The 21797-nt window shown below is 41.5% G+C and overlaps 1 protein-coding gene across 1 annotated transcript in view; it reads left to right on the top strand.

Moving 5' to 3' along the window:
• Positions 1-19847: 19847 nt before the first annotated feature.
• Positions 19848-21797, top strand: part of PRR16 (proline rich 16) — a 183321-nt gene continuing 181371 nt past the window's right edge. Inside the window, exon 1 of the mRNA XM_055550142.1 lies at positions 19848-20255. Coding sequence (XP_055406117.1) covers positions 20097-20255 — 159 coding nt within the window. The 5' untranslated portion in view covers positions 19848-20096. The remainder of the gene's footprint in view (positions 20256-21797) is intronic.

Raw genomic sequence — 21797 nt, 5'->3', positions numbered from 1 at the left:
GGTCACTATCCTCAGTGATTTTGGAGCCCCCCAAAATAAAGCCTGTCACTGTTTCCCCATCTATTTGCCATGAAATGATGGGACCAGATGCCATGATCTTAGTTTTCTGAATGTTAAGCTTAAAGCCAACTTTTTCACTCTCCTCTTTTACCTTCCTCAAAAGGCTCTTTAGTTCTTCACTTTCTTCCATAAGGGTGGTGTCATCTGTATATATGAGGTTATTGATATTTTGCCTGGCAAACTTGATTCCAGATTGTGCTTCATCCAGCCCAGCGTTTCTCATGATGTACTCTGCATATAAGTTAAATAGCAGAGTGACAATATGTAGCCTTGACATACTCCTTTCCTGGTTTGGAACCAGTCTGTTGTTCCTTGTCCAGTTCTAACTGAACTGTTGCTTCTTGACCTGTATACAGATTTCTCAGGAGGCAGGTCAGGTTGTCTGGTATTCCCATCTATTGAAGAATTTTCCAGCTTGTGGTGATCCACACAAAGGCTTTGGCATAGTCAATAAAGCTGAAATAGATTTTTTTTCTGGAACTCTTGCTTTTTTGATGATCCAATAGATGTTGGCAATCTGATTTTGGGTTCCTCTACCTTTTCTAAATACAGCTTTAACGTTCGGAAGTTCACAGTTCACGTACTGTTGAAGCCTGGCTTGGGAATTTTGATGATTACTTTGCTAGCATGTGAAATGAGTGCAATTGTGCAGTAATTTGAGCATTCTTTCACATTGCCTTTCTTTGGGACTAGGATGAAAATGACCTTTTCCAGTCCGGTGGCCACTGCTGAGTTTTCCAAATTTGCTGGCATATTGAGTGCAGCTCTTTCACAGCATCATCTTTTAGGATTTGAAATAGCTCAACTGGAATTTCATCACCTCCACTAGCTTTGTTCGTAGTGATGCTTCCTAAGGCCCACTTGACTTCACATTCCAGGATGTCTGGCTCTAAGTGAGTGATCACACCATTGTGGTTATCTGGGTCATGAACATCTTTTTTGTATAGTTCTTTGGTGCATTCTTGCCACCTCTTCTTAATATCTTCTGCTTCTGTTAGATCTGTACCGTTTCTGTCCTTTATTATGCCCATCTTTGCATCAAAATTTCCTTTGATATCTCTAATTTTCTTGAAGAGATCTCTAATCTTTGCCATTCTATTGTTTTCCTCTATTCTTTTGCATTGATCACTGAGGAAGGCTTTCTTATTTCTCCTTGCTGTTCTTTAGAACTCTGCATTCAAATGCAGGGTATATCTTTCCTTTTCTCCTTTGCCTTTCACTTCTCTTCTTTTCATAGCTGTTGTAAGTCCTCCTCAGACAACCATTTTGCCTTTTTGCATTTCTTTTTCTTGGGGATGGTCCTGATCCCTGCCTCCTGTACAATGTCATGAACCTCCGTCCATAGTTCATCAGGCACTCTGTCTATCAGATCTAATCCCTTGAATTTATTTGTCACTTTAACTGTATAGGGATTTTATTTAGGTCATACCTGAATGGTTTAGTGGTTTTCCCTACTTTCTTCAATTTAAGTATGAATTTGGCAATGAAGAGTTCATGGTCTGAGCCATAGTCAGTTCCCAGTCTTATTTTTGCTGACTGTATAAAGCTTCTCCATCTTTGGCTGCAAAGAATTTAATCACTCTGAATTCGATATTGACCATCTGGTGATGTCCATGTGGAGAGTCTTCTCTTGTGTTTTTGGAAGAGGGTGTTTTCTATGACCAGTGCATTCTCTCGGCAAAAGTCTTTGTCCTGCTTCATTCTGCACTCCAAGGCCAAATCTGCCTGTTACTTCAGGTATTTCTTGAGTTCCTAGTTTTGCATTCCAGTCTACTGTAATGAAAAGGGCATATTTTGGGGGGTGTTAGTTCTAGAAGGTCTTGTAGGTCTTCATAGAACCGTTCAACTTCAGCTTCTTCATCATTACTGGTTGGGTCATAGACTTGGATTACTATGATATTAAATGGTTGCCTTGCAAATGGACAGAGATCATTCTGTCATTTTTGAGATTGCATCCAAGTACTGCATTTCGGACTCTTTTGTTGACTATGATGGCTACTCCGTTTCCTCTGAGGGATTCTTGCCCACAGTAGTAGATATTGTGGTCATCTTAGTTAAATTCACCCATTCTAGTCCATTTTATTTCGCTGATTCCTAAAATGTCGATGTTTATTCTTGCCATCTCCTGTTTGACCACTTCCAATTTGCCTTGTTTCATGGACTTAACATTCCAGGTTCCTATGCAATATTGTTCTTTACAGCATCAGACTTTAATTCCATCACCAGTCACATCCACAACTGGATGTTATTTTTGCTTTGGCTCTGTTTCTTCATTCTTTTTAGAGTTAGTTCTCCACTGATCTCCAGTAGCATATTGGACAGCTACCAACCTGGGGAGTTCATCTTTCAATTTCCTATTTTTTGCCTTTTTATACTGTTCATGGTGTTCTCAAGGCAAGAATACTGAAGTGGTTTGCTATTCCCTTCTCCAGTGTACCACATTTTGTCAGAACTCTCCACTGTGACCTGTCCATCTTGGGTGGCCCTACCTAGCATGGCTCATAGTTTCATTGAGTTAGACAAGGCTGTGGTCCATGTGATCAGATTGGTTAAATTTCTGTGATTATGATTTTCAGTCTGTTTGCCCTTTGATGGAGAAGGATAAGAGGCTTGTGGAAGCTTCCTTATGGGAGAGACTGACTGAGGGGGAAACTGGGTCTTGTTCTGATGGGCGGGGCCATGCTCAGTAAATCTTTAATCCAATTTTCTGTGTTCCTTCCCTGTTTTTTGACCTGAGGCCCAACTATGGTGCCTGTAATGAAGATAATGGTGACCTTCTTCAAAAGGTCCCACGCACACTGCTACACTCAATGCCCCCAACCCTGCAGCAGGCCAACGGCAACCCATGCCTCTGCCAGAGACTCCTAGACACTCATGGGCAAGTCTTGATTAGTCTCTTGTGGGGTTATTGCTCCTTTCTCCTAGGTCCTGGTATGCACAAGTTTCTGTTTGTGCCTTCCTAGAGTCTGTTTCCCAAGTCCTGTGTAAGTTCTGGTGGCTCTATGGTGGGTTAATGGCTATCTCCTCCAAGAGGGCTTATGCTATACCCAGGTCTACTGCACCCAGAGCCCCTGCCCCCTCAGCAGTCCATTGCTGACACATACCTCCTCAGGAGACACCCAAACACAGTTCTGCCTCAGTCTTTATGGGGTCTCTGGGTCCTGGTACACACAAGGTATGTTTGAACCCTCTGAGCATCTCTGGCGGGTATGGGGTCTGATGCTAAATGCAATTTCGCCCCTCCTACCATCATACTGAGGCTTCTCCTTTGCCCTTGTGCTATACAATAGGTTCTCATTATTTTATACGTAGGTAGTGTACATATGTCAATCTCAGTCTCCCAGTTCATCCCACCCCCCTGCTTCCTCTTCAGTAACTGTAAGTCCATTCTCTATGTCTGTGTCTCTATTTCTGCTTTGCTAATTATTTCATGTGCACCATTTCTCCAGCTTCCACATACAAACAATATTATATGATGTTTGTTTTTCTCTTTCTGACTTACTTTACTCTGTATAACAGTCTCTAGGTCCATCCACATCTCTCCAAATGATACTATTTCATTCCTTTTTATGGCTGAGTAATATTTCATTGTATATATAGATCACATCTTCTTTCCTCCATCAGTGAACATTTAGGTCTCTTCCATGTCCTGGCTATTGTAAATAGCCGTGAACACTGGGATGCCTGCATCCTTTCAAGTTTTGATTTTCTCCAAATATATGCCTAGGAATGGGATTGCTGGTTCATATGGGAGCTCTATTTTTAGTTTTTTAAGGAACTTCCATACGGTTCTTCAGTGGCTGTACCAATTTTCATTCTCACCATCAGTGCAGGGGAATGTGCTCTTCCTTTTCTCCACACCCTCTCAAGCATTTATTATTTGTAGATTTTTTGATGATGGCCATTTTGACTGGTATGAGGTGATACATCATTGTAGTTTTGATTTGCATTTCCCTAATAATTAGTGATGTTGAGCATGTTTTCATGTGCTTGTTGGCCCTCTGTATATCTTCTTTGGTGAAATATGTATTTAGGTCTTCCACCCAGTTTTTGATTGGGTTATTCATTTTTTTGGTATTGAGCTGCATGAGCTGTTTGTATATTTTGGAGATTAATTCCTTGTCAGTTGCTTTCTTTGCAAATAAAACTCTTAGAGGAAAATATAGGCAGAACAATCTTTGACATAAATCACAGTGAGATCTTTTTGGATCCATTGTTTAGGGTAATGAACATAAAACCAAAAATAAACAAATGGGACCTAATTAAACTTAAAACTTTTGCATAGCAAAGGAAAGCATGAACAAAAAAAAAGGCATAGTATGTTTAAAAGAGAACAGTACCACCACGTAGGGGGCATTTTAGATGTCTGGATAGCTGGTATGACTGGCATTTACTGGAATGAGGGATATTAAATGTCTGTGCTATGTGGGAAAGAGCTGAACCATTTTCAAATGTCCAGCTAAACTATTAGTTTAGCTAGTGCTAAGCTTTCTGAAAATACAAACTAGTAGTAATTTACACATGATAATCCTAAAATGTTTTTACAAAAATTATATGAAAAGCTAAAGGTAAATAGGAGATGGTCATTATGATGGAATATTATTATAGAATAAAGACTTTGTCTTTAAATTTATTGACATTAAGCATTTTTTCCTCTCAATTATAGCATTTACAAATACATAGTGAGTTGAAAAAAATTTCAGTGGATTAGAACAATTACTAAAAAAGGAAAACAGCTTGTACATATGTAAAAAGAAATTTGAAAAAAAATGACAGAACATATATTATTAAAATAGCAGAGATATCAAGGCTTTGGTCAAATTTTATTAGGAAGAGATGGTTAAAATATTTCCTATGTGGCCATCCTAAATTTTGAAACAAAATAAGGAATCTGTGTTGTGAAAAGTTACATACTAATTTTTTGTTGTATTGCCTAGTTGACAGCTTTCTTTCTAATTTTGATACTGTCTTTGGAGGTCTCCTATTTTACTTTCCTAGAATCTCCAGCATTTTCTAATTATTGCTCTCTTCCAAAGGATATTATTGGCAAAATATTTTCAAGTACTAGTTGTTGTTCAGTCACTCAGTTGTGTCCGGCTCTTTGCAACCCCATGGACTACAGTATGCCTGGCTTCCCTGTCCTTCACTATCTCCCAGAATTTGCTCAAACTCATTTCTGTTGAGTCAATGATGCCATCCAACTATCTCATCCTCTGTTGTTCCCTTCTCTTCCTGCCCTCAATCTTTCCCAGCAATAGGGTCTTTTCCAATGAGTCAGCTCTTCCCATCAGGTGGCCAAAATATTGGAGCTTCAGCATCAGTCTTTCCAATGAATATTCAGGGTTGATTTCCTTTAGGATTGACTGGTTTGACCTCCTTGCTATCCAAGAGTCTTCTCCAGCACCACAGTTCAAAAGCTTCAATTCTTTGGTGCTCAGCCTCCTTTTTGGTCCAACTCTCACATTCATACATGACAACTGAAAAAATCTTAGCTTTGAATATATGGACCTTTGTCAGCAAAGAGATGTCTCTGCTTTTTAATACACTGTCTAGGTTTGTCACAGCCTTTCTTCCAAGAAGCAAACATCTTTTAATTTCATGGCTGCAGTCACCATCTGCAGTGCTTTTGGAGCCCAGGAAAATAAAGTCTGTCACTGTTTCCATTTTTTCCCCATCTATTTGCCAAGAAGTGATGGAACTGGATGTCATGATCTTAGTTTTTTGAATGTTGAGTTTTAAGCCAGCTTCTAAAGTATAAGAGATCTTAGTAATTATGTCTTAAGATGTAGGAATCTCTTAAGATAGGAAAAATAACTTCTACTACCTCATTATTATACAATGCTTTCAAAAAGAGTTAGTTTAAGGATAGGTAATATTATCTTAATCTGTTTGTATCATTCAAGGGTCCATGTATGAAAGTCTGATTCTGATCATTTGTTGACTCTGTTGACTTTGTTGATTCTCCAGCTAGTCCTACAATTTCTCTAAACACAGTATCTCTATCAGTAAGACTAAAATATTTGGATTGTATAGCTTCTAAATCATTTCCATTCCTGAAATACTGAGATTTTTTAAACTCTTGCTACAATCAGTGTTTTCTGTTAGAGTGCAAACATCTGCTTCTTTTGTGATGTTGACTATTTTTATACATGAACTTTTAGAAAATACTGCTTGGTCTTTGAATGGTATATTATTTATATACATACTTCAGTTCTCATTAGGAGAACAATGTATAGACATTTGACTTCATGCTATATGGTATATTTATTTTGCTTATTTTTCCTTCATTCCATCAAAATGCACCTTTACCAGATTAGGCATGACTTTTAGCTGTATTTCAAAACATTAGAATGGGCATTTGAGAATAACTTAGATTCAAACTTAAAATCAAGCTTAACTTCATTACTGATGTATTAAATTAGTTACCAGATCATGTGGCTGATAAGTCCTTCTCAATCCTAAAAACCTATGGATTATCTCCAATTTAGGTTCACTATTTCTATGTAGTTTATGCCCTTAGGCTATATGCACATCCAAAGCAACCATCACCCTACCTGGGCAGACTTCTGCTCTCTCTCTCTAATCCTTTCTCTCCATCACAGGAGACTTTAACATTCAAATTTATACCTTGTGAATTGCAAAGTCCCAGAGGGCCTCGCACATATCTATGCTCTGTGTACTAGCCAAACTCCAAAGCTTATCTCACATACTGCCTAAGAGAGATGCCACCACTTTCATGTAATTGTAGAACTCCTCTGGGGTGGACAATACCTTTTTCAGGGAGCTCTGCTTACTGTAACAAAGCACCATAGACTGTGTGGCTTAAAGAACAGGAATTTATCTTCTTACAATCTGGAAGCTGAGATGTCCAAGTTCAAGGTGTCAGCACATTTGGTTCCTGGTGAGAGGTTCCCTCCTGGCTTATTCTTCCTCTTCCTGCTATGTCCTCACATGGCCTTTCCTTGGTGCATGTAGATGGAGAGAAAGACAGAGAGAGAAAGGTGACAGTGGAGAGTTGGGGAAAAGAGAGAATCTTCCTCTTCTTGGAAGGCCACTAATCCTATCTTGAAGGCTCAACCTTATGACCTCATCTTAACTGCCTCCCAAAGGCCCCATTTCCAAATATTATAACATAGGGTTAGGGCATAAACATAGGAATTTTGAGGGGAAGTAAGCATTCACTCCATACCATTCTATCCCTGGCCTTTCAAATTCAAGTCCTTCTGAAATGCAAAATACATTCATTTCATCCCAACAGTCCCCAAAGTCTTAAATTATTCCAGCATCATTTAAAATCTGAAGTCTAAAGTCTCATATAAATATTATATTAATCAGGTATGTGTGAGACATCAGGTATAATTTTGTTACCAAAAGTGGGGTCTGGCTGCTTCCCACTCTAAAGCCAATACTCAAGAGGCAAGGTTGGTGGAAAGGAAAGTTTGATTTATTTCAGGAGAAAAAGCAGACTTGTGTCCAAAGGCCGACTCTCTGCACTGACAAATGGGCAAGAGCTTCTATAGGCGAAGGGAGGGGGCTACAATCAGACAGAGCATAGTCAACTCTGACAATCATCTTGAAATTGGCCATGCAGTGGTCTGATCAATGTCATTTTGATTGATTTATGTATGGTTAGTCTTCAGTTTCAGGGTTATTTATTTATTTTTCCCACTTCTTTGAGGCGTATTCCCAGAATCGTAGCAGTTTATGTTATGGCTACAGTCTTGTCATCATACAATTAACTTCTTCCACCTGGTGGAGGTTTCAGTATCTACAAAATGGCTCAAAGGATATGGCTCAGAATATTATCTGTAGCCCTTGAGGAGGAACTAAGTTCCTTGACTTTGCTTAATGACTGAACTATTACTATTTTGACTGCTTTCCTTAGCTTCCACATCTTCTCACTTCTCTGATTAAGCTTATTCTTTGGCTAAAGTTTGTCAACAGACAAAAGGCAGGTAGAGGACATGGTGGCCTCTGCAGGGTGGGGTGAGGATGGACCAGAGGAGGGTCCTGCTCTGTTTCAGTTCTTCCTGGGGCAAAAGTACTCTCTATCAGTGAATCTGTGAACAGATAAGTCAGTGTACTTCCAAATTACAGTGGTGGCATAGAGAGGCATTCCCATTCCGAAAGAGAGAAACATGGAAGAAGGAAAGAATGATGGGTTCCGAGCAAGTCCAAAATCCAGCAAGGTAAATCCCATCTCATCTTGGTGCTGTAGGACCATATTTCGGTTCAGTGCTGTACACTACAGGCCTGCCGTGGCAGCAGCTCTGCCTTCAGTACCCGCTGAAGTTGTCACAGAGATTCTCCGTGAATCTGATGGGAGGGGTTCATACCCCAAGACTCTGGGTTGCCCCATCCCACTGCTTTGCAGGACTGTCTCATACCCGTCTTTGGATGAAAGCCATCTGGCCTATTAAATCCGCAGTGGTGACCCTGATGATCTCGACATGATTTCTGGGATCTTTCCATTTCCTTGAAAGAGAGTACATATTTCCATCCTTATTGAAATATGATCGAACCCAGTAGAATCTAAGTCTGACACCCTTCTTTCATTTTGTTCCATCTCTATCCCCTTCAATTCAGTGGCTGTATTTCAGTTTTTATAATTCCATAATATCTTTGATTGATTGTCCAGCCTTTCCCTGGGTATTCTCTTCAGAATATGCTTTTGTGTTTGTTTGTTTGTTTTTTTTTTTTTTGCAAAATAGTCAGACTGAGAATTTTCCAAATCATTAGGTCTGATTCCTTTTTTGCTTAAAAATCCCTCCAATTCATTTCTTTTTTTTTGCTTTATACTGTAAACAGTCAAGAGGAACCAGACTGCTCCTTCAACATTTGCTTGAAAATCTCTTTAATTAAATATCCAACTTCATTACTCATGAGTTCTGTCTTCTGTAAAATACTTGAACTGACATACTTTAACCAAGTACTTTGTCACTTTATAATAACGATAGCCTTTCTTCCAGTTCACGATAACATATCCTTAGGTCTGCAGGAGACATCATCAGAATGGCCCCTCATGTCCATATTTCTACAAACATCATATTCATGAGTATTTATGCAATCTCTTAGAAGATGGAGGTTTTTTATTCTGATCTCCTTTTTTATTTCTCAGCCCCCTCCAGAATGGCCTAAATGTCCATAGTTCGAGCATGCACCTCAAAACCTTTTCAGCCTTTACCCATTACCCCATTCAAAAGCTGCTTCCACGTTTTTAGGTATTTGTCACAGCAATGCCCCATTTCTCAATATCAAAATCCTATTTTAGAATTACCGGGTAATCTAGCAATCGCACTTCTAGATATATGTCTAAAGGAAGTAAAATCAGGGTCTCAAAGAATTATGTATACTGTCATGTTCATGGAAGCATTATTCATGATGGGGAAGATATGGAAATAACCTATGTCAGTCAATGGATGAATAGATAAAGAAGATGTGGTGTACATAAACAATGAAATATTATTCAACCATGATAAAACAAGACATCTTGGCATTTGTAACAGCATGGATGGATCTTGGGGGTATCATGCTAAGTGAAATACATCAGACAGAGGAAGCAGTGTATAATATCATTTATATATTGACTCTAAAAAATGTTGAACTCTAGAAACAGTACAATGGTGTTTACTAGGGGTTAGAGGGTAGGGGCTAGGGGAGAAGTTGGTCATAGGGTACAAATTTTAGTTATAAGCTGAATACCTTCCGGGGATCTCGCATACAGAGTGGTATGTGTGTATACTTAGTTGCTTAGTTGTGTGCGACTCTTTCTAACCCCATGGACTGTAGCCCACCAGTTTCCTCTGTTAATGGGAATTCTTCAGGCAAGAATACTGCAGTGAGTTGCCATGCCCTTCTTCAAGGGATCTTCCCAACCCGTGGATCAAACTCAGGTCTCCCACATTGCAGGCACATTTTTTTACCATCTGAGCTACCAGGGAAACCCAGTGATTTTAGCTAATAATACTGCATGTTATAATTAAAAGGTACTAAGAGAACGGATCTTAATGTTCTTATTACAAAAAAAGAAATTGTAATTATGTAATGGAATAGAGGTGTCAGCTAATTCTGTGGTGGTAATCATTCAGCAACATGTAAATGTATTGAATTAACACATCTACATCTAAAGATTACACAATATTATATGTTAATTATATTTAAATGAAGCTAGAAGAACAAAAAAAACGCTAAATCTTAGTCATCTTGGACTTCCACACCACACTACTGTAAGTTGGGTACATTCAACACTGAGATTCATTTTTCTCACAGTTTTGGAAGTTAATCATTACACAGGATGTTCTAGATTGTATGCAGATTTGGGTCATTCTATCCCAGATGAGAGACTAAACTGCACACTCTATCTAGCCATACAGAGTGGATAATATTGGTGCCACTTTACAACCTGGCAGGATATGGCTTTATATTCCTTGAGGTCGAGGCTGTCTATAAGCAGAGGGAGGGGTACAGCCTCTGCCAACTTCTCTGTCCTCTTTGTTAGAAACAGTAGTGCTTCTTGGCCCCCTTTTACTAATTTCCATGGGGCAAAACAATCCTGAAACTTAATAAGGATAAGGATCTTCAGGTATATATAAAATTAACTGGGTGCACTATGCCAAAGCCTTTGACTGTATGGATCACAATAAACTGTGGAAAACTCTTCAAGAGATGGGAATACCAGACCACCTGACCTGCCTCTTGAGAAACCTGCATGCAGGTCAGGAAGCAACAGAACTGGACATGGAACAACAGACTGGTTCCAAATAGGAAAAGGAGTACGTCACGGCTGTATATTGTCACTCTGCTTATTTAACGTATATGCAGAGTACATCATGAGAAACGCTGGGCTGGAAGAAGCACAAGCTAGAATCAAGATTGCCAGGAAAAATATCAGTAACCTCAGATATGCAGATGACACCACCCTTATGGCAGAAAGTTAGGAAGAACTAAAGAGCCTCTTGATGAAAGTGAAGAAGAACTAAAGAGCCTCTTGATGACAGTGAAAGAGGAGAGTTAAAAAGTCGGCTTAAAGCTCAACATTCAGAAAACTAAGATCATGGCATGCAGTCCCATCACTTCATGGCAAATAGATGGGGAAACAGTGGCTGACTTTATTTTGGGGGGCTCCCAAATCACTGCAGATGGTGATTGAAGCCATGAAATTAAAAGATGCTTACTCCTTGGAAGGAAAGTTATGACCAACCTAGACAGCATATTAAAAAGCAGAGACATTACTTTGCTAACAAAGGTCCATCTAGTCAAGGCTATGGTTTTTCCAGTGGTCATGTATGGATGTGAGAGTTGGACTATAAAGAAAGCTGAGTGCTGAAGGGTTGATACTTTTGAACTGTAGTGTTGGAGAAGGCTCTTGAGAGTCTCTTGGACTGCAAGGAGATCCAACCAGTCCATCCTACAGGAGATCAGTCCTGGGTGTTCATTGGAAGGACTGATGTTGAAGCTCTAACTCTAATACTTTGGCCACTTGATGTGAAGAGCTGACTCATTTGAAAAGACCCTGATTCTGGGAAAGATTGAGGGCAGGAGGAGAAGGGGACAACGAGGATGAGATGGTTGGATGGCATCACCGACTCAATGGACATGGGTTTGGGTGGACTCTGGGAGTTGGTGATGGACAGGGAGGCCTGGCGTGCTGCAGTTCATGCAGTTGCAAAGAGTCGGACATGACTGAGTGACTGAACTGATGAATGGTTGACTAGAACTTTCAGTCATTTTAGTGCTTGCAGGGTGTATTGGGCTCTACAGAATGATCAGATATTGTCTAGTTGTAGCTGAATCTCTTTCCGTGGAAAAGCTGTTAATCTGTGCAGGGTGGCAACTGGCCAAGTTTTTAGAACACCTCTTTGGCCAAGTCTATAAGAGTCCTGGAGTATTGAAAATCTCAGGTTCTTTTTTCCCTTGTTCCAGCAGTTTGTAGCTGAGAGGTAGAATGAGATTGGGTGGAATGAGATGACAGGCATGGGTCCCAAGGTTTCAGGATGAATAGAAATTCTTAAAACTTAGGTGAAAGGGTACAGTAGTTTCAGTATTTGCTTGCACACATGGTGGGGCAATTTAACAACTACGGTTTTAGTGAGTCCTTGAAATGAGTTCATGGGCTCAATTCCAATGCATGCACGTGTGCATGTGTGTGTTTGTGTGTGTGTGTATGTGTGTAGGTTTCCCCACACCAACAAGCAATTCTGGATACCAGCAGCATGTCTGAAAATTCAACTCAGTGCTCACACTATTTACTGGAAGGTAGAATTAGATTCTACAAGTAAAGTGTTTAGTTCCAGAACCCCTCCCTTTACTTCAAACCCCAATCACAAGTCCTGGTTGTTGTCCGTACTTCTGACCAACTGGCAAAAATTCAGAGGTACCCACAATCCCCTCCTCAGGTTCAAAGAATTTGCTAGAACTGCTCACAGAACTCAAGAAAACCCATTACTCACTAGAATTACTGATTTATTATTAAAGGATGTTGAAGGGTACAAATCAACAGTGGGATGAAGAGATACATTGGGTGAGGTTCAGAACAGAAGAACTTCTGTCCACCTGGAGGCTGGGGCCAGCACTTGGAAACAGTCTTGTTCCCCATCTTGAAAGCTGTCCAAAAAGGGGTGCATAAAGCTATCCTTCTGGGTTTTTATGGAGGTTTCATTACATAGTCATGACTGACTAAATCATTGGCCAATGGTGATTGATTTAACCCCAAGCCCCTCATCTCTTTCTGGGAATCAGGGAGTGAGATTTAAAGTCCCAACTTTCTAATCATATGGTTGATTCTCTTGGCAACCAGCACTCTCCCTTGGGTGAGATCCAAAAGCCAGTTTCCTTGTAGCATTTTCAGGAACTAAAGGACAAGAGACCAAACATTATCACAGTTACTATTGCCCAGGAAATTCCAAGGGTTTTAGGGGCTGTGTTCATCTGAATAACCACCTACACACACACACACACACACACACACACACGTATATATATCACAATATTAATATTGCAGGTCTTTAGAGCTGGGACCGTAAAATGAGAATGGATGAAGGGGTTCTTGAGTGCAGCTGGCTTTGCGAAACTAAGCAATTTAGAAATGTCAATCTGCTGCTGCTGCTGCTAAGTTGCTTCAGTCGTGTCCTACTCTGTGCGACCCCATAGATGGCAGCCTGCCAGGCTCCCTCATCCCTGGGATTCTCCAGGCAAGAACACTGGAGTGGGTTGCCATTTCCTTCTCCAATGCATGAAAGTGAAAAGTGAAAGTGAAGTCACTGAGTCTTGTCCGACTCTTAGCGACCCCATGCAAACTAAGCAATTTAGAAATGTCAATCTACAAGTGTGCAAAAAGAATCTGTAGGCTGTATGGTAGATAACTTTTCTCCACCTTTGAGGGAGAAATAGGCCAGAGGTGTAGGAAACTTGACCCAAGTTTGGCCAGTCATTGAACTGCCTCATTACCAGTTACTGACCCAAGTGGTACATATGTGCATATTAAGTTGCTTCAGTTGTGTCTGCCTGTTTATGACCCTATGGACTGTAGCTGGCCAGACTTCTCTGTCCATGGGATTCTACAGGCAAGAATACTAGAGTGGGTTGCCATGCCGTCCTTCAGGGGACCTTCCCAATCCAGGGATCAAACCAGGATCTCTTACATCTCCCTCATCGGCAGGCTGGATCTTTACCACTAACACTACTTCGGAAGCTCTGACCCAGGTAGAACCATTGCTGATTCATATGATGTCTTTCTTTGTATGAATCTGAAAATAATTTTGCTTCCTAAAGATACTTTACTTCTATATATTAGAAAATTATCATAATACACCCTTTTTTGTAGACCGACTCATCTTACTGCCACCTGCTGGAGAGTCATGGTAATAAATATACAAATATATTTATTTATATCAGACTTTTCTCTAAGAATGGCACACTGTAATAGTAGCTTTGCACCTGAGCCTATCATAGTGATTGGCCACTGTGTATGTCCATGACCGAAGCTGGACCTATCAAAGTCCTCTCCTAGGAGCTTGCTGTAATTAGCTCTTTTTTTTTTTTCTACTTGCAGAGTTATAACATGTGAATATAGATTTATCATTGACCAAAGTTCAACTTTAGGGAGAAACTGAAGCCAATCCACTAAAAGGGGATGGGATACAAGGACAGAAATAAGTAGTCCCAATGGACTCTGGCTCCATTTCTGGCTCCAGTTCTACTAGAAAATATTTCTCTTCTTGCCTTTCTATGGTTAAGCTATGAGATAACTTCCTTCGTTCAGTTAAGCAAAGTTCAGTTTCTGTCTCATGAATAAAAAGTAAGGGAAACGATGTTAAATCTACATTAACTTTGTAAGTAAGTAAACTGACTGTAGTTGAGAAAGAGGGCAAAAAGAGATACTCTGAGGTAAAAGCATTTTATATTAGAGTCATGTGTGGGATTATCTAATTGTTCTTGCTGGGGCTGTGTCTTGCTAATCCTAGTGGCACATCTACCCCATAGCATAGATTCTTACCTAAACTAACCGTTTGCTAAATATTTGTCAAATTAAATTCGTTTCAAAACACACAAGATAGACAATACTTCATTCATTCATCTCCTTATTAAGTATTTATTGATCAGCTACATTGGAATAGACACAGCTCTAATTACTCAGGATACTACAATGGGTATTTGTATTTTAACTGCCAGATCAGATTTGTTTTTCACCAATATGCTTCTATAATAGACAGCCATCATGCCAAAAGCAATGGATACATTAAAAAGGAGACCTTCTCCAGACAAATAGAGACAAAACCACAAGATGTCTGAGGCATCTAGAACCACAAGATGATCAGGTTCTAGCTTCCAATTTATATTCCCTAGATATGATGTATATGAGGTACCATTTAACCTCCCCAGACCATGTTTCCTCATCTATCAAATGAAGATTTGTAACTGGATGATCTTTACGGTTTATTTTGGCTAAAAGGAGCCTAAAGTTTTCTTTCAGTCTTTCTAGGTAATGGCTTTCAGAGTTTGACCCTTTCCATTGGCCTAGAAACTTAGTAGAACCCAAATTTCAGACCCTTGCCCTTGACCTACTGGGTCAGACACCCTGGTAGTGGGGTCCGTTAACAAGCTCTGATATATGATTTTCCAGTAGTCATGTATGGACGTGAGAGTTAGACTATAAAGAAAGCTGGGTGCTGAAGAATTGATGTTTTTGAACTGTGGTGTTGGAGAAGACTCTTAAGAGTCCCTTGGACTGCAAGGAGATCCAACCAGTCCATCCTAAAGGAGATCAGTCCTGGGTGTTCATTGGAAGGACTGATGCTGAAGCTGAAACTCCAATATTTTTGCCACCTGATGTGAAGAACTGACTCATTTGAAAAGACCCTGATGCTGGGAAAGATTGAAGGCAGGAGGAGAAGGGGACAACGGAGAATTAGATGGTTGGGTGGCATCAACGGACAAGAGTTTGAGTAAACTCCAGGAGTTAGTGATGGACAGGGAGGCCTGCCCTGCTGTAGTCCATGAGGTCGCAGAGTCGGACACGACTGAGTGACTGAACTGAACTGAACTGTAACAGTAGATTAGTGAGTAAAACTATTTTGGATCAAAATTGAATCATAATTATTACTATAAAACATGCTATGCACATCCATATCACAAATTACTTTTAAGTAAAGGCTATCCTCCATCTATATATCTATCATCTGCTACTGTTGCTGCTAAGTCACTTCAGTCATGTCCGACTCTGTGCGACCCCATAGACGGCAGCCCACCAGGCTCCGCTATCCCTGGGATTCTCCAGGCAAGAATACTGGAGTGGGGTGCCATTGCCTTCTCCGATATCTATCATCTATCAATCTGTAAATATGATATGGAGTTAACTCAAAGGAGAAAAGTTAAAATTGGCTTCCAAATCCAAACTATAAAAGTTAGTCAGCCTCCAGCAGTGATGAATTACTTCTTCTTAACAGTAAGAAGCTCTAGTGCCTTTGAGAATCGCTGCCTAGGCATATCGTGTACAGTATTTTTCTTAGTGTGCATGTGGAGAACTTAACTCATTTTCCTCTGTTGCATTTCACGAGCAGTATTTTCTCTCATAGATATCCATATTGTTCTCCATTATTTTTCACTCCATTATTTTGGTGGGAACAAAGTTGTCACTCCTCCATTTTTTTTTCTTTTTTCTTAATGTTTTCAAAAATCTCTAATGACTTCACTGGATTTTACAAACAAAGTTTATGCAAAAGAAAAACAAATGAAAACAGTGTTGCCATTATTATGCGTATTATCCTCTTTTTAAAGACACAATGAACATTATTATGATAGTATAGTAATAAAAGTGCTGCCAACAAAATATTTTGGGAATATTTTTGAGTTCTTCATGAATTAAAAAGTATGGCAGTGTTGTAGCATTCCTCATGTAGGTTAATTATTACAGCTTGAATTCAGTAGATTAAACACACACACAGGAGAATATTGATAAGTGCCCGGAACTGAACAAACCACCATTAGATGATCTCCTATAATTATCCAATCCTTCCTGCTGCAACACTCAGAAAATACTGACTAAAGAGACAGAAAGAATAAAACGCTGGCTGCAAAGTCATTTGTAAAAAAATAAGACACTTTTCTATTAGCAGTCTGTTATTCTACGTTTATCGGAGAAGGCGATGGCATGCCACTCCAGTACTCTTGCCTGGCAAATCCCATGGATGGAGGAGCCTCGTGGGCTGCAGTCCTTGGGGTCTCGAAGAGTCCGACACGACTGAGCGACTTCACTTTCACTTTTCACTTTCATGCATTGGAGAAGGAAATGGCAACCCACTCCAGTGTTCTTGCCTGCAGAATCCCAGGGATGGGGGAGCCTGGTGGGCTGCTGTCTCTGTGGTCGCACAGAGTCGGACACGACTGAAGCGACTTAGCAGCAGCAGCATTCTATGTTTACAAGTGATGTGGTTTGCGTATGTACTCATTTGCCTCTACCACTAGTACATAAACGTATTTATGAACACATTCATAAGAAATTTTATTAGGTGTCATTTTTGCTGTGTGATCACCATAAGTTAGCTTTAAAACATCATATATACTAATCTCTGAGAAAGAACAGGATGCATTAACGGGATGTGTCTGACTCTTTGCAACTATACAGTCCATGGCATTCTCTAAGCCAGAATCCTGGAGTGGGTAGCCTTTCCCTTCTCCAGGGGATCTTCCCAACCCAGGGATCAAACCCAGGTCTCCTGCATTGCAGGCAGATTCTTTTCCAGCTGAGCCACAAAGGAAGCCCAATTTTTCCCAAGTTTGATTAAAAAATAGAGTGAATAGACTTGACTATATCCTGTTCTTCTCATTCTGCCTCCTTCCCCTCAATATCTTTAACTCTCTTTGTAAAACTTTCTTCTTTAGGAATATTTTATGCATACCTGATTAATGACTGATAGATAGTGGTAGTCATCACTGCTGGGGGCTGTCTAGCTGTTATAGTTTGGATTTGGAAGTCAATTTTAACTTTTCTCCTTTCAGTTAACTCCATATCATATTTACAGATTGATAGATGATAGATATATAGATGGAGGATAGCCTTTACTTAAAAGTAATTTGGATATGGATGTGCATGGCATGTTTTACAGTAATAATTATGATTCAATTTTGATCCAAAATAGTTGGACTCACTACTCTACTGTTGTTCAGTCGCTAATTGGTGTCCAACTCTGCGACCCCATGGACTGCAGCACACTAGGCTTCCCTGTCCTTCACTTTCTCCTGGGGTTTGCTCAAACTCATGTCCATTGAGCTAGTGATGCCATCCAACCATCTTATCCTCTGTTGTCCCCTTCTCCTCCTGCCTTCAACCTCTCCCAGCATCAAGGTCGTTTCCAATGAGTAGGCTCTTGGCATCAGGTGGTCAAAGTATTGGAGCTTCAACTTCATGAAGTAACAGTCCTTCCAGTGAATATTCAGGATTGATTTCATAGATATTATAGGAGAAAAGAAATTTTTTAATTGTCAGTGAAGGAGATTTAGCATAGCATGAAAATATTCTAATATTAATGAGACTTACTTTGTCTGTGGGAGAAAACCACCAAAACACCATCTTCTTTCCTGTTTTCCAGTATTCTTGCCTAACTTTGTTATTTCTGAGTTTTAAGGACTTTAAGGACTTTTCTATTCACTTGTCTACTATTGAGAGTCAAAAATTCAGATATAAAGGAGTAGCACCTTCCCTCCTTCTCACCTTCTTTCCTGCCATTTCTGATCACTTATCCTTCTTCCGACATTAAGTAAGAGTATAATTAAAGATTATCTTTTAATATAAAGAAGAACCTGCAGACACATGGTCATTTAAAACTATACATTCTCTTTACCTTAGAGAACTCAAGCATATTATTTATTTAACACTTCTAATTATTTCTTCCCTCTTCTCTCCAGTTTACTTAGTGCACACTGGTTTAGTTATTCTTGCCTTATTTTAATTTTCTTCCAGCAGCCTCTGCTTTCTACTTTTCTTCTTTTCCCTCTGATTTTTCAATGAATTTTAAATTTTTAAATTTTAAATTAATTTTTTTTTATTATCCTGACACTACTTCTAAATTCCCATTTTTCTTCTGTGGTCTCTTTTTTCCTTCCATATTGCAAATAAGACTTACAAGGATTTATCAAGATGAATTATTCAGAATGAAGAGACTGAATATGAGGGGCCTAAGGGACTAGGAAGAGGGGAGCTGCCAAGATTTTCTTCTTGTATGGAAGCATGTTGGAACAACCTGGGGTATGAGAAGTAAGAGAGATGCCTGCTAAGGCATGACCAAATGGGAAGCCTATTAAAATAGTAATTTGGAGTAAAGTGCACTGAAGAAAACAAAGTAAATCCAGCCCTCTAGGTCAATAGCTAATAACCCGTGAGTTTGCCACTCAGGAAATTAGAACTTTTAACTAATGAGAATCCTAGCCACCTACTGAGAATGAAACCCAAGGCTTCCTATTAACTCCCTTCCCTAGATCTTTTTAATAGAGCAGTCAAAAAGTTATTTCCTCTTTATTTAGTTGCAAAAGATTTGAAATAGATACAAAAACAAAAAAGAAAAAAGTTGGAAGCAAACTCTTCTTATTCTCTCTCACAACAGGAGGTCCAGTGTATTTCCCCCTCTACCCAAAACATACATCAGCATAGGTCATGAAGAGGAAGGACAGTATAAAAAACAAAAAACTGTCCCAGATAAGTAGTGCCAAGATGAGTCAGACAGTCTCCCAGGGGATTTTTTGGTGAGAGGACTTGCAATTAATAAATCCTCTATTAGGTTTGTGGAATCAGCAGGATTAAGCTACCTCTTTCAAGAACACTGTTTAAATATCATGATTCCAGGGGGTGAGGGGTCAATTTTACCGACATCTCTCTCTCTTTTTTTTTTTTAAACCTGTACGTCTGTGTTAACTCTTAGCGGAGTAGGAGAGTGACTGGAGGCCTTCTGGACATACTCTCGCCCTGGATAAACATTTAGGTTCGCTTTTACTAACCCTAAATCCAACTTCTGACCCTCCTGTGGTTCTTATTAATTGATCAGAAAAAGTGTGGTGGGGATCCTGGTCCCTGCTGGTGGGGAAACAGAAGGAGTCCAAGCTGGATGTGAAAAGACACAGAGCATGATCAAATGAGGGAGGGCATTTCAGGATCTAGACGAGAGGGTGGGCAGGACCCTGCTCCCAGACGCTCAGGTATTCCGGAGAGATCCCGGAGGAGGCACGTGCCTGGGGACTGCAGCTGACAGCCGGGCCGGCGGCCGGGCGCCCCTCTCGGCGCGCGGGCGGGGAACAGCTAGCGCGTGTGTGCGCGAGAGCGGCGGGCGGAGGCGCAGGCGCGCTGTTCGCCCGTCTGCAGCCCGGCGCCGAGCGCCGTGTCTCGGGGAGCCGATGGCAGCACCACCACTGTGCGGCCACCCGGCCGAGCGCCGAGCGCAGCCACCACCCGCCGCTGCCCGGGGAGCGTCCAGGATGTGGGGGGACCGGGGCGCGCAGCAGCCTCCGCTGGCCCGCCTGTGCTGACCTGCCTCGCTTGCCCCCAAAGAATGTCAGCCAAGTCCAAGGGGACCCCCTCCTCGTCCTCTCCAGCCGAGGGACCGCCGGCAGCCTCCAAAACCAAGGTGAAGGAACAGATCAAGATCATCGTGGAGGATCTGGAATTAGTCCTGGGCGACCTGAAGGACGTGGCCAAGGAACTTAAGGAGGTGAGAGGTGGCGGGGGTTGGGGGGTGGAGGGCTGGGGAAGGAGTTCGTTGTCTTTTACCCACTAGGGGTCCGTTTTCACTGGGGACCGCCAGATTTCTTAACTCCTAGGAAACTAAAGAAAGAGGACGCCTGCAGATAGACTTGCTCTGCTCCTGCGACTCCCGAGAAGTTGTTGCACTTTCTTGTTTTTAATCAGGAAGAAATCAACTAGTGTTTTTTTAATCGATGGACCTGGGCTGGTGGGAGGGGTAAACATGCGAGCCTCCTTATCTAAGTGTATGTGTGAGTGTGTGTGTGTGTGTGTGTGAGAAAGAGAGCGAGAGTAGGGGATTAACTGGGGGTGTGTCGACAGAGGAAGAGACCAGCCACCGGCCTGAGAGTGCAAGATGTTTCTCTCCTGCCCTCTTGCTCTTCCAGGCTTGTCTCTCCTTGCCTGGCAGCCTTCCTGGACCAAGGCTGATGGGGCGGGTTTCGGCCCTGAGCCAGACCCGGGAGGGCAGCCTGGGAGAATCTAGACTCCAGCTCTGCTCCCCGCTTCCCGAGCCCCTAACTCTGCTGGAAGGAAAGCGACCCGGGGTTGCTTGCAGAAGATCTCAGACGTGGGGATGTAGAAGGGTCTGGGACTTCCTCACTTTCGCAGTTCAGGAGGCAGCCGCTGCACTCCTTAGTAACTCCGGGCCTGCCCGGTACCCCACCTCCTTTCTTCTTCCCGTCCTATCGCCAGTTGGCATAGAAGCTGGGGCACAGAGAGCTTCGGGGTGTGTGTGTGCGCATGTATGTGTGCGTGTGTGTGTGATGCGGGTGCACCAGCTTCTGGCCACTTGAGTTCTAGCTTTTGTGGACCCGGACTGTTTTAGTTCTCCCTCGCTCCCACGAACCCCCATTCTTCTACCCTTTCACCCCCACCAGCCTTGATCCGGATAGAAAGAAGCGCAGTGTCAAGGCTGAGGATGCGTAACTCCCGCTGCAGCTCCAGGCGAGGGCAGGGCTGGGGCGGTGGGGGTCTCTCGCGAGCCCGAAGGTGGCTTCTAGGAGGAGCCGGTGGCTGTCCCAACCCACTAGTTCCCCGCTACTGAATTGGTGCCCGGTGCTGTTTTGCGTCAGAGAATCCGCACCCCTAGCTAGTCGCAGGAGAGCTACCGCGGTAACTTCTAAGGTGGTAGCCACGGTGGGAAGGGAAGGGGTGGGGCATAGTCTAGATCCAAAATTGTAATCCTGTTTTAGAGGCCAAGTGGGAGGAGACTGAGGGTCCTTTGGATGTCTGGACTCTAGAAACTGACCTCTTTTGTCCAATTTCCAATCCAAATGTAAAGATAGAGCCCCCCTTTTTTCTTCCCATCTCCTCGTTGTCTCTGTGAACTGAACTCCGCAGATGTTACCAAATGCAAGTCTGTTTAAATGGCCCATTTATCAACAGGGTTGGGTTTGCCAATGGCAAGTGTCATTTTTGGAGGCTGCTCCATCGACAATATAATTACTAACCTGGAAGCGGAGAGTGATACAGGTGATCAATCCGAGGAGGAAACTTACTAGTTCATGTT

Source organism: Bubalus kerabau, chromosome 1 (assembly GCF_029407905.1).
Source record: "Bubalus kerabau isolate K-KA32 ecotype Philippines breed swamp buffalo chromosome 1, PCC_UOA_SB_1v2, whole genome shotgun sequence".
Taxonomy (NCBI): Eukaryota; Metazoa; Chordata; class Mammalia; order Artiodactyla; family Bovidae; genus Bubalus; species Bubalus kerabau.
This window is presented reverse-complemented; position numbering and strand designations above follow the sequence as displayed.